General features: G+C 42.9%; 1 protein-coding gene across 1 annotated transcript; it reads right to left on the reverse strand.

Moving 5' to 3' along the window:
- Window positions 1–875: 875 nt before the first annotated feature.
- Window positions 876–11,702, reverse strand: LOC142183579 (solute carrier family 2, facilitated glucose transporter member 3-like). The gene is made up of 10 exons (XM_075258711.1): window positions 11,614–11,702; window positions 8,378–8,476; window positions 4,761–4,921; window positions 4,267–4,507; window positions 3,999–4,161; window positions 3,247–3,434; window positions 3,052–3,156; window positions 2,619–2,720; window positions 1,499–1,702; window positions 876–1,357 (listed from the first exon to the last, which is right to left on the reverse strand). Exons 1-10 carry the CDS (start codon window positions 11,626–11,628, stop codon window positions 1,148–1,150), a joined length of 1,488 nt encoding a protein of 495 aa, XP_075114812.1. The 5' UTR covers window positions 11,629–11,702; the 3' UTR covers window positions 876–1,147.
- Window positions 11,703–13,219: the final 1,517 nt, after the last annotated feature.

A 13,219-nucleotide genomic window follows, 5' to 3' on the forward strand; every position in this document is an offset into this window, starting at 1 on the left:
AATAACGTATAAAATACAGTGTACTACGGTAGAATAAATTTAGGGCAACGTTCCTATACTGTTTCAATGTGTCCCAGCCCATCCTGATATCTGCGGGGTGCTGATTCCCTCTATGGAATGTCCAAACTTTTGACAGGTGACACTATGGGGGGGTTGGGGGGCACAAAGTACAATAAACCTGAAGGTTCTTTAAAATAAACTTTTTATTCATAAAAAAACGGTTTCTACTTTTTGCCGTCTTGGCTTCTTATCGCTGCGTTGGCTTGATGGTTGGCGTATCTATAATAGTGTGACTGTACAGTAGTATACAGAGTAGAGGATACATATATACAGATACAGAAACTTATCATCATCAGCACTTAAAAACAATTTTACAAAATTTCAAAAACTTATTTAAAAAAATTACAAAATTTGGAAATTTTGTGGTCTTTTGACCTAACTATATGCAAAGCGCTGCAATACTGGGCCAGTACTGGGGGTCAGAAGGCAGTCCTATACTTGTAAGTTTTTGTGGGTGTCCACTGTCATGGCATTTGCAGGCGCGACCCAAAGTGAAGGGCATCATTATTCGTTTCAGAAAGAGCTGTGTAATGCTGCTTCTCACCTGCGGAGGCGCTGCAGAGAAACTTAACACTTGAAGATTTCTCAAAAATAGCAGCTGGATAATCCCAGGATGGTGCAAAGTAGATGACTCTATCAACATATATAAATACCGTATCTACATATGTTACTTTACATGGTAGCCATGTCTAGTGCGATTAAAATAGGGGAAGGGGCAAGATAGGAAATGAAATATACAAAACTGTCTTTGGATACACCATTAATAAATAAACTGCAGTAAATCTCGTCCCGGGTAAGTTTTTGGGTCTCGATTCTGCTCGTTCGTTCCAGGAACAACAAGGTTCTCCTTATAATGTATCCTATTCAGTCAATCACGGTGGATCCAAAAGCTCCTACAAAACTTTCCCAACTCTGTCAAGGTTTCCCTCCGACAAAAATTGTTCCATTATCAAATAGGATTCCATTATAGTCTTAGATCTTCTCCTTGGCCCCCTTGAGATGTCCCAACCTCCATCAGTCTATGGAGTAAACGTTGTGCGGAGAAGAGGTAGAGCGTGGCGGGCGTTGACCGTCGACCCTGTCCTGTTTACTCCATCGGATCCTGGGGCACTTTGACTCCGGTTAATTCGACGCTGTTACGCTTATGGGGTTGGTCAAATGTATTCCTTTTCTGGAACTGCTGGGCAATGTCTTCAAATGTCCGACCCTTCGTCTCAGGGACTTTGAAGAAAGTGAAGATGAAGAAGATGATCAAAAAGCCAAGGAAGATGAGGAAGACGTAGGGGCCGCATCCCTCCTGTGGTGTGGAAGAAGAGAGAACATATATCAAGTGAACGACACAATTCAGGAGCTTAGAGGTGCAACTTTTTGGATTGGGTTCCAAAAGGTCGTACCTCCATTTTTTTTTGCCACTCTCGATGCCACCTCTCCAACTTACCGCTGCGTAGGGGAATAACATGCCCACCAGAAAGTTGGCCGTCCAGTTGGAACATCCGGATACAGCCATGGCTGCTGGCCGAGGACCTTGACTGAAAAGCTCGGCTACGATGAACCAAGGAATGGGGCCTGGGCCGATCTCAAACAAAGCCACGAATCCAAAGACGGCCACGATGCTGACGTAACTCCATCCTATGGCCACGTCCTACGACAGAATGAACACCAAAAATGTCGTCATTGACCTTCTCCACTGGTCATCTAGAGGCTCTCAAACCCTTCCTCAGGTTAACGCAACATCACCGTAATAGGACGGTGTTACAATGTTGTGGTATTATATAGGCACTGTTAGTACATTATACGGTGGTTCTATAGTGTCTAATATCGCAATGTTAAGTAAACACTATGGTAGCTTTAAGAACTGTATGCAGGGGTGAACCTAGGGTTTGTCAGAGAAAGCCGCCACCCCCTGGGGGGGCAAAAATGCCCCCAAGGCCCCAGCATAGCGCCGCCTGAAGCGGTCGCTTCATGGGAGGTGCGGCGCTGACTGTATGGGGGTATTATTTGTGTACGGTATTTAAGCATTGTACAACAATATTATGTAAGCACTGTATAGTGTTAATATTTGGTCACCAGCTGATGGTAGTATTTTAGTACTGTATGGCAGTATTATATAAGCACTGTATAGTGGTATTATTTGAGTACTGTATGGTATTTGAGCAACCAATGTTGGTTATCTGGCACTACATAGAGGTATCTGAGTATGGTGTGGCAGTATTATGTAAGCATTGAGTACTGTATGGTGGCTATTTGAGCACCTGACGGCAGTATTACGTAAGAACTGTGTATTGTGATTGAGTATTATAGGGGGGGTATTTGAGCACCAAAATGCAGTATTATATTCATACTTGAGCACGTAATGGTGGCATTTGAGAACTGTATGTCAGTATTATGTGATCTATTGCGGTATTAGTTGAGTGTTCTGTGCTGTTATATGGGATGTTTCTTCTCTCTGGCTGGGATTTGCACATATATATATATATATATATATATATATATATATATATATATGAGTTCCCAGTGACTTTCTAGAAGGGGGGATATATTCCAAGCCATGATCTTACAATCAATTTCAGAGCAATTGTCATGATGACTGCAAACACGGCCATCCCTCCAAGACCAATGAGGTGCAGAGTCCGACGTCCGGCGCGTTCCACAATCAGGAGCTGAAAATGATTAGTTTTATAACATATTTTATCCGTCAATATAATTCTGAGTTGCCCCCTCTTGTTAATGCTATGGGACCCCCGATTTTAATGTTTACCCCTTGTATGATCTAATATGTCCATGACCCGGCAGGAGGGTTACATTGTAACTTATGCTGCTTGGTCATGGACACAGTAGGAGTCTCTCCTAGAATAAGGGCAGAATTTGTACAACTATAGCAAGGCTCCCTCAAAGTGGAGGTTCGGGTAGGGGTGGGGGGGAATTGCCATAGAGGAATGCAAAAATGTCACACTACGGGATCAGGATCTTATTGCAAACAACGATACTCACCGATACTACAGTGAAGACTGTGTTCACTATTCCGGCACCAATGGTTGCGTAAACCGGATTTGGGACCTTTGCTTCTTTGAAGATGGTTGTGGAATAGTAAAAGACCTGCGAGGACAAAGGAGGCCAGAAGAAAAGTCAATGAAGAAGTCTGAAAAGGGTAAAGTAAAAAGATCTCAGCCCATGAGGAAGACTTACGGCATTGATGCCAGATAGCTGCTGCGAAAGCTGGAGAACGATGGCGATCATAATCGGCTGCCGATACTGACTAGAGCGGAAAAGTTCTATGAAGGACACGGGTTTCTCCTGGGCCATGCGTCGACCTTCTTCCTTCATCTCTTCAATGTCGGAGGCCACATCATGGGTTCCTCGAAGTCTCTTTAGAACTAAATTCACATTTGTGTAAGGCAACGTCTTGACAAAGCTGCTCAAGGTCAAGTCAACAAAATTCAGGATCTTGAGAAACCTATAGAAGCAAACCTGAAGAACAGAGGGCAATGGCTGCCATCTGTCATGGTTTGCCCAAAGAATTCCTCTTCCTGGTGCCACCTGCCATATAACCTGATCTACTATCTACCGATCTACAGACTTGGGGCCACCAACCTGCTGCTAAGTGTACACGAAACCAAGCCTTTATTTACCGCCATCGGAGGAACTTCCTTGTAGAAGACATCTGCTCCCACTTATCTACTGAGATCTCAATGTTCTCTTGTAGGCCGATCTAATAGACCCATTACTATCCGTCCTGTCTCTACTTGTGGACAAATTTGTGAACCCGTCTCCGAATTTTATATGGAATGGAAATCTGCCAAAGTAACTTATTCAAGCAACGTCTTGTCTGCCCAGAAGTTAAAGGGAATGAAAGTCGTGCAAGCCATAGACTTCGTTATTTGCTCCATGAGAGAAGTCTACTCTGACCACGACTACGAGTCAACCCTCATGATACTCACTTGTCTCGGCTTGTTCATTCTCGTTCTTCACTATAAGTAGATATCGGGGACTTTCTGGACAGAACGGCAACAGCGCGCACTGGATGACCGACAGGATAACTGTAATCCCCAATAAGAGAGGCCAGAACGTAGAAGAGCCCAGGATGACCTCCAACCCAAAAATCTAAGGAGATAAAAGGAACGATGACATAAAACTGTACAGTGCTGTGAGAACATAATGGCAAGTAAACATGTTTTCAGAAATGGAAGGGTTAATATGACTACCTACCTGTGCTATCAATATTCCCACGACGATGCCGAGCTGGTTCAGGGTCCCCAGGGCTCCTCGGTACGCAGTAGGTGCCAACTCTCCAATATACATGGGGACTAGACCGGTGCAGAATCCAGAGAAGATTCCAATAATGAATCTGCCAATTATAAGCATCTCAAAGGACCAACCAAGCTTCGAGAGAGCCATAAGGGCTCCTCCCACCAGGGCGGCGACATTGACCAATAACATCGAGTTCCTCCTGGGGAAAGAGCAATTGATCAGATTGTTAGGGTGTCTGCTATTCATACAGAAGGTCCTAAAATCTTAACCAGATGATTTCACCCCAAAAAACAGGTTAGACGACATGTCCACTCCCCATGAACCCCATTCAGTGTCCATCACATGACTGATCTGGAACCACACTGTGACCAAACTGAAAATGGGAAATGCATGACGTGAACTCGTCCTAAACCCCCATCGTGACCCTCCTGGTGACCGCACCACGCTCTCACCTGCCAAAGCGATTTGCAAAGTATCCGACAGACAGAGAACCGAACATTCCCCCTACGGAGAATATGGCCACGGAGAGCGACCACAGCGAGGTGAGCATGGCCGACGTCATCGGGATATGGTAGCGATGGATGTACGTGTCATTGTAGAAGGATCTGATAATCTGCAAGAGAACAAGAAATAATCCCAGGTCAAAATTCAAGAAAGACAGAATAATATATATACATTTTTGAAAGCAAAAACTCAATCCAAGTTGCAACTTTCTATCATTTCACCATGACCACCAAGGTTCCGTCCATATCTGCTTGCTGACTGTTTCCAGGCACCAATCGTTGACTGTTGGCTGATACATAAAATATTCCCCAATTCTGCAAACCTACCTGTACATACACAATAAGAGCCCCAAGGTGCCCACTAGACCCTGGGATGGGCGCCAGCCGCTACAACCCAATCCAAGGTTGTAAGTAACAATTGCAGAAATAGTTGCAACAACCAAGAGACTGATGTAAGACGTCAGCGGTTTATGAGTCCGTATTACGAGATCTGTCACTTCCACATTGTAACATTTTTCAGTAACGTAACAAGAAGTGTCAGTGGAGACGTCCGAACAAGCGGTAAGATTACATCTGAAAATACAAGGAAGAGTCAAAAACCTTTACGAAATGTGCGTCCGAATATCATGGCGTGTATGCAAAGAGTGCACAATACTGTACTCCGTATATAACCGCCAAATAATGTGTGTGTCTATATTGTGCTGGCCACCCGATAGACTAAACAGGAATATCAGATGTGCTCATCTGTATACTGTGGTCATCTACGTGTGGTCTCCTTGTGATCTGCTGAACGTCGCTGAGACATCTTGTGGTTTCAGAACCCTTCTAAACAATCCGATCCACATACGAAAGAAGAAACGAGATCTTCCAGTAGTTACATATTTTGCTGATCTTGGTCACCGTAAAAAGATCTCAATTTTTAGAGAATTGGCAGGAGCTGGAAGAAGATCGAGGTGACGCCTTTGGTTACATCTCCTGGACGCCAGTCTTAAAGAAGTCGCCAACTGGAGCACCAAAAAAGAAATCTACGTATGTAATTTAGTAGATTTTAAACTGGGGTGCAATGAGGGGGCCGTGTCTGGACATAAGGGGGTCACTCGGCTGCTGCACAATGTTTTTTTTAAGGTTTTCTTTATTCTGAAGACGTTGACCTTTCTGTGCACCGTGCGGTATTCACAAAACTACGTGCAAACCGTGAACTGCCCGGGGGCGAAACTATAAAACCAGTAAGTTCTTTATATAAGAAAATGTGTCCTATGGTGAGAACATAAAGAGTGTCCGATAGTCACCAAATCTACACCCCGGGCCAGGTATCAGAATGTCCCAAGACCCTCCATAGACCCCGGACATGACAAAGGTCTGACGTTCCAGCTCGGTGTCTGTAGGTTCCCTGTATATTGTATAATCTGTGATTCCGGGACACGACTATTCCAGACTCCAAGTGAAAAATGTGAAAACTGTAACTTGTTTCAGCACGTAACCATTCATTCCGTATAGGAGGCGGCGGCGTTGCACAGACCTGTCCGGAACAGGAGCCAGACGGATATATCACCGCTGTGTCATACTAAGTGTATACCGTATACTAGTACAGGAGAGCCAAGACAATCCAGGGAGACCAAAAACACTAATAACGGGCCCCACACAATATACCCAGACTGTAATACTGTATACTTATACATACTGTAGGGGCCGCATAATAGTAGTTATATTCTTGTACATAGAAGGTAGTATTATAGTAGTTATATATTCTTGTACATAGGAGGTAGTATTATAGTAGTTATATTCTTGTACATAGGGGGCAGTATTATAGTAGTTATATTCTTGTACATAGGGGGCAGTATTATAGTAGTTATATTCTTGTACATAGGAGTAGTATTATAGTAGTTATATTCTTGTACATAGGGGGCAGTATTATAGTAGTTATATTCTTGTACATAGGGGGCAGTATTATAGTAGTTATATTCTTGTACATAGGAGTAGTATTATAGTAGTTATATTCTTGTACATAGGAGTAGTATTATAGTAGTTATATTCTTGTACATAGGAGCAGTATTATAGTAGTTATATTCTTGTACATAGGAGTAGTATTATAGTAGTTATATTCTTGTACATAGGAGTAGTATTATAGTAGTTATATTCTTGTACATAGGAGCAGTATTATAGTAGTTATATTCTTGTATATAGAAGGTAGTATTATAGTAGTTATATTCTTGTACATAGGAGTAGTATTATAGTAGTTATATTCTGGTACATAGGAGGTAGTATTATAGTAGTTATATTCTTGTACATAGGAGGTAGTATTATAGTAGCTATATTCTTGTACATAGGAGTAGTATTATAGTAGGTATATTCTTGTATATAGGAGTAGTATTATAGTAGTTATATACTTGTACATAGGAGTAGTATTATAGTAGTTATATTCTTGTACATAGGAGCAGTATTATAGTAGTTATATACTTGTACATAGGAGTAGTATTATAGTAGTTATATTCTGGTACATAGGAGGTAGTATTATAGTAGTTATATTCTTGTACATAGGAGGTAGTATTATAGTAGCTATATTCTTGTACATAGGAGTAGTATTATAGTAGGTATATTCTTGTATATAGGAGTAGTATTATAGTAGTTATATACTTGTACATAGGAGTAGTATTATAGTAGTTATATTCTTGTACATAGGAGCAGTATTATAGTAGTTATATACTTGTACATAGGAGTAGTATTATAGTAGTTATATTCTTGTACATAGGAGTTAGTATTATAGTAGTTATATTCTTGTACATAGGAGTAGTATTATAGTAGGTATATTCTTGTAGATAGGAGGTAGTATTATAGTAGTTATATTCTTGTACATAGGAGTAGTATTATAGTAGTTATATTCTTGTACATAGGGGGCAGTATTATAGTAGTTATATTCTTGTACATAGGAGTAGTATTATAGTAGTTATATACTTGTACATAGGAGTAGTATTATAGTAGTTATATTCTTGTACATAGGAGCAGTATTATAGTAGTTATATACTTGTACATAGGAGTAGTATTATAGTAGTTATATTCTTGTACATAGGAGTTAGTATTATAGTAGTTATATTCTTGTACATAGGAGTAGTATTATAGTAGGTATATTCTTGTAGATAGGAGGTAGTATTATAGTAGTTATATTCTTGTACATAGGAGTAGTATTATAGTAGTTATATTCTTGTACATAGGGGGCAGTATTATAGTAGTTATATTCTTGTACATAGGAGTAGTATTATAGTAGTTATATTCTTGTACATAGCAGTAGTATTATAGTAGTTATATACTTGTACATAGGAGTAGTATTATAGTAGTTATATTCTTGTACATAGGAGTTAGTATTATAGTAGGTATATTCTTGTATATAGGAGGCAGTATTATAGTAGTTATATACTTGTACATAGGAGTAGTATTATAGTAGTTATATTCTTGTATATAGGGGGCAGTATTAAGGTAGTTGTATTCCTAGGAGGTAAATTGATAATGCTCCATATTGATCAGACCAGTCCTATTCTTCATGTAGTTCCTGTTGGACACAATGGTGTTACCTCTTCGGGGGCGTTGATCACTCCTGTGTTGTATCCAAACTGCAGGGACCCAATTGCTGCCACTGATACGCAGAAGGCCAGGTAACACGTAATTCTCCCCTGCGGACAGAAAAGGCACATTAGGATTTTCCATCTCCCCTGTCTCGGTGCCTATAGGTGGCGCTCTGTATGTATTATCGGCTTTTATTTCTCAGAAGTGATTACCATATGTTACATAATTGTTAGTCCTGCTGCAGAATGTGAACATGGACAGAAATTCCAACATGGATTTCGTCCTAAGCTGACACTTTCTGCAGGTCCAGTTGACATCTAATGTGTATGGGAGTTTCTTATCTTTCTCCCTATGTGGCCAGGTTAGATTTCATCATGTCCCATCCTTGTCAGGGAGAGAAGCGCTACTATAGAAATTTAGCAGCAACTTTCTCCCCTCAGACAACACATGCACACTTTGCCAGGCCAAGTGTGCATGTATGTAGGGGAATTAAAGGGATTACAGTTGGAGAACCAAGTGTTAACCTCACAGATATCTCACATATAGCCAACCTTGCTCTGTCCTCACGTACTGTCTGGTGGCTTCTCCATGTACTTGGCATCCAGTGGCATCTTGAAATGTAATAAGGCAGACAGCCGACTCCCCTATGCACATGCATGCTCGGCCCAGCAATAGGTTGTATGGAAACACATCTGAGAGCCATCTGGAATGGCCTGGCCAGGCTGATACTGTATACAGCCAGATCACACACACATATATATATATATATATATATATATATATATATATATATATATATATATATATATCTGGCATGTGAATTTACAACCAGGGTGGAATTGCTCCATCAATTGCAGGTAGTGACACGTTCTGCAGATAGAAGTGTTCCCGTTCTGTACTCATATACATGACTTTTTCCAGGGTCATTGCTGTTGACTGATCTTTAATATTATTTATTTTTGGAATTGCTTCTTGTGTCGCTTATAAGCTAATATCACAATCCTCAATGTTAGCGCTGCATGGTGGCAAGTTTTTGTAATATCTAGGAGAGGGTCGGTCTGATTTGGGGTCTGTAAATAGGAGGTGGATTCTACATACTGTTCACAAAGGGGTCTATAGAAAGAGCTAGCAGTGTTGGACTAAGGTTTCCTGAGCCCACCAGATATAATTCTGGGGGTCCATCCTCCAATATCCCTCGGATATAGACCACAATACTCTCCAAATATGACTGAACCATTATTGTGATAGAGCCTGAGGATCTTATTGGTGGGTCAGTCTGAGGCGGATATCTGTATAATGGACAATATAAAGGGGTCTGTTTATTTGGTGTGTGGTCTCTAGTCATTCTGAGCTATAATGAAGGAGGTCACACGGGACAGGTAGAGGCGAGTACAGGGGTAAAAAAGATTACAGGTGCAGGTAGAGGTGGGTAGGTAGAGGTGGGTACAGGGCTAAAGGCGAGTACAGGTGCAGGTAGAGGCGAATACAGGGGTAGGTAGAGGTGAGTACAGGGACAGGTAGAAGCAAGTCTAAAAGTAGAGGAGAGTACAGCGGAAGGTAGATATGCGTACAGGGGTAGGTACAAAGTAATTTTTGGTTTTTACTCCATGAAATATGACAGACTAAAGACCACAAGAGAATGAGAGAGCAGCGGACAGTTAGAGAATTGTTTGCTACATAGTGTCAGGATCTTTTCTGCAGCAGTGACCAGGAGTTGAGGAGCAGGTAGAGGCGAGTACAGGAGTGGGTAGAGGTGAGTACAGGGATGGGTAGAGGCGAGTAACTGAGCATCATGTAATGGAATAATATGAGGGGTCTGTTTTGGAGTCTGTAAACATCAGATCTAGTCTGGGGACTGCTAGAAAGTGGGTCTGGTGTGAGGGTGGTATAATGGGGGTGCTATGTGTGTGCTCTATGTTGCGGCAGGACAAGGGGATAAGGAGTATAGATTTCTCCCAGGTTCCTGTCCATATTATGTTCTAAAAGTAGCTGAGAAATCTTATAGCAAGAAATGCCGTGTTCTCTGCTGTGGATTTTACTACGGCCCTGGTAAAGGTCTGGCTGCTGGAGTTGGGAGATTTGGGGGCGTCTCTACTCCATGCAGCCGCTTTAGGTATTTGGGATGAGTGGGGTTAATTCCTTGCTTCCCTGAGGGGTGTATATTAGGGCAGACAGCACACAGGTAGAGGGCGCTCTCTGCTCCTGGGTAAAAGTCTTGTAAGACAAAACTTCTGCGTGTTAGTGGAGCCAAGTGTAGTCCCCGCTCTCTATAGTCACGGACCTGTGATGTACGGAGTGGCAAGGATTTTGTGTTGTTTTGTCTTTGCCTGAAAAACGCCAATAAAGCTGGTTGTGGCCATTGCACCGATACTGGACTTATTGCTGTGCCAAAAGTGCTCGTCCATCTGAGGAGACGACGATCCCTGAGCGAGTCCGGTCACAATATCCATTCTGAGATACTATATGTGACTCCTAGGACGTAGGTTGGGGGAAATTGTCCCATATCAATGGGTAGGTAGAAGTGGGAAGAAACATAATAGTCTCATTTTTGTGACATGTAACAAAGTAACTTTAAGTTTCTACACTCCAAGATATGAGGGAACGTGAAGTGTGAAAATTGTGCAAAAGAGAATGAAAAAGTGAGCGAGTAAAAACCAGTGAAAGTAGAAATAAGTGAGGGCGAAAATAAGAAAAAATGTAAAAGTGTAAGAGACGGAGACATGAAGGGGAAGAAAGCGGAGATAAGAAAATGAGAGAGCAACTGAAAGATCAAGGCAGAATAAGAAGCTCATAAGATCAAGAGACCGAGAGATGGAGGGTGATAAGTACAGGAAACCCCAGTGCAAGAAGACGCGCTCCGGGGCCGCAGTCACACACCTACAACCCGTCTTGTAGAACTTACAAAGTGACTACGCCTGCAGGGCGCACCTTATGGAGGAAAGTGTATTTAGACATCAATCCCCTTCAAGGAGCTGCCCCCGAGCTATTGGGAGCTCCAGAATATCTGCGGAGACAATTGCCCCCTGGCACACGCCGCGCTCTACATAAACCTCACAATAAGAACTAGTTCTGTAGGTAAACAAGTCTGTAATGTCAGCCACGACTTTCCTGCACAATTCCTTCTGCATCCAACTGCACCTGGATTTCTGCACATTCATACGACATTTGCATGACATTCTCTTCTTCTGTCACTTGTTGCCCCTAAATTCTGTTCGTATAGGCAGAACATAAGGTAACCACTCACCTTTTTCGGCTCCATCTCCCAGATTCCCAGCCCCACTTAGGGTTAAAACCGAAGACAAGTTGTGTCCTGTTGCCAAGCTCGGAGCGGTATGATCTGCTCGGCTTCTTCTGCAGTTCTTAAGATCTAAGACTTCCCCTTATTCATTTAAGTCTTACAGATGGGCTGAGCCTGGAAATTGCATCATGATGAAACACCAAGTGATCGTTCCTTCAGCATCTCCTGCGTACGTGAACAGTTTGGGCACAGAGATCACTGATGGTAAAAGAAGTTGTGTAACATCTATGTATGTGCCACTGTGTGTGATGCTATATGTGTGTAGCCATCCAGTGGTGGGGTTGTAACTTGCTGACTGCCGGGGGGTTACCAGCATATTGCTTTTTTTTTATTGAATGAGTTTAATGAGAAAATGACAAAATTGGAGTGAAGGGACAAATCTATAGGACTATTGATAAGGCACCGCCATAGGCACATACACCACCCCTCAAACAATTATAATGTTTAGTATGTATACAGTGGCGTAACTAGGAATGGCGGGGCCCCGTGGTGAACTTTTGTCATGCCCCCCCCCCCCCGACACAGATGACAAAGACCTCGACCAACCCCCTCCTACGCTCTGTTATGCCCCATAGTGGCCCCTGCATACAGTATTATCCCCCATAGTGGCCCCTGCACACAGTATTGTCCCATAGTGGCCCCTGCACACAGTATTATGTCCCATAGTGGCCCCTGCACACAGTATTATGTCCCATAGTGGCCCCTGCACACAGTATTATGTCCCATAGTGGCCCCTGCACACAGTATTATGCCCCATAGTAGCCGCTGCACACAGTATTATGTCCCATAGTGGCCCCTGCACACAGTATTATGTCCCATAGTGGCCCCTGCACACAGTATTATGTCCCATAGTGGCCCCTGCACACAGTATTATGTCCCATAGTGGCCCCTGCACACAGTATTATGCCCCATAGTGGCCCCTGCACACAGTATTATGTCCCATAGTGGCCCCTGCACACAGTATTATGCCCCATAGTGGCCCCTGCACACAGTATTATGCCCCATAGTGGCCCCTGCACACAGTATTATGTCCCATAGTGGCCCCTGCACACAGTATTATGCCCCACTGTGGACACCCATAAACAATTATTATACTCGGGGGGGGGGGGGGGGTCAGAATCGGAGACCCAGGGAGAGAAAAACATAAAAAAAACTCTGTTGCTCACCTATCTCCCGGCTCCTACGCTGTCGGCCTCCGCTGTAGTCCATCATCAATGATGTCAGACGTCACGTGACCCGGGACGCAGGCCGAGGTCATGAGACATCAGATGACTAGGTCGAAGCCTGCCCGGATCGTGGAGAGGTAAGTAACAGTGTTTTTTATGTTTCTTACCTCTCCCGGGCCACCGATCATTATACTCAGGGGTCCAAAAAGACCCCCTCGAATATAATGATAGCAGCGGTAGCGGCTGTCACCGGGCCCCTAATATCCCGGGCCCTTTGGCCTCCGCTGCTATGCTGGTAGTTACGCCACTAGTTGTATATAAAGCAGAAAGGAAAATCTTCAACTAATTCCTGTTCCTAGTAGCATCACATGCAGGTACCTGGGACC

This window comes from Leptodactylus fuscus, chromosome 10, assembly GCF_031893055.1.
Source record: "Leptodactylus fuscus isolate aLepFus1 chromosome 10, aLepFus1.hap2, whole genome shotgun sequence".
NCBI classification, from domain to species: domain Eukaryota; kingdom Metazoa; phylum Chordata; class Amphibia; order Anura; family Leptodactylidae; genus Leptodactylus; species Leptodactylus fuscus.

Bases quoted from the DNA above. Each gene is read 5' to 3' on its own strand.
- LOC142183579 (XM_075258711.1), bottom strand. The intron at 4,508-4,760 runs GTGAGAGCGTGG...CTCTTTCCCCAG, and splicing joins TTTGCAAATCGCTTTGGCAG to GAGGAACTCGATGTTATTGG. The intron at 3,435-3,998 runs GTGAGTATCATG...ATGTGAATTTAG, and splicing joins GAATGAACAAGCCGAGACAA to TTCTAAAGAGACTTCGAGGA.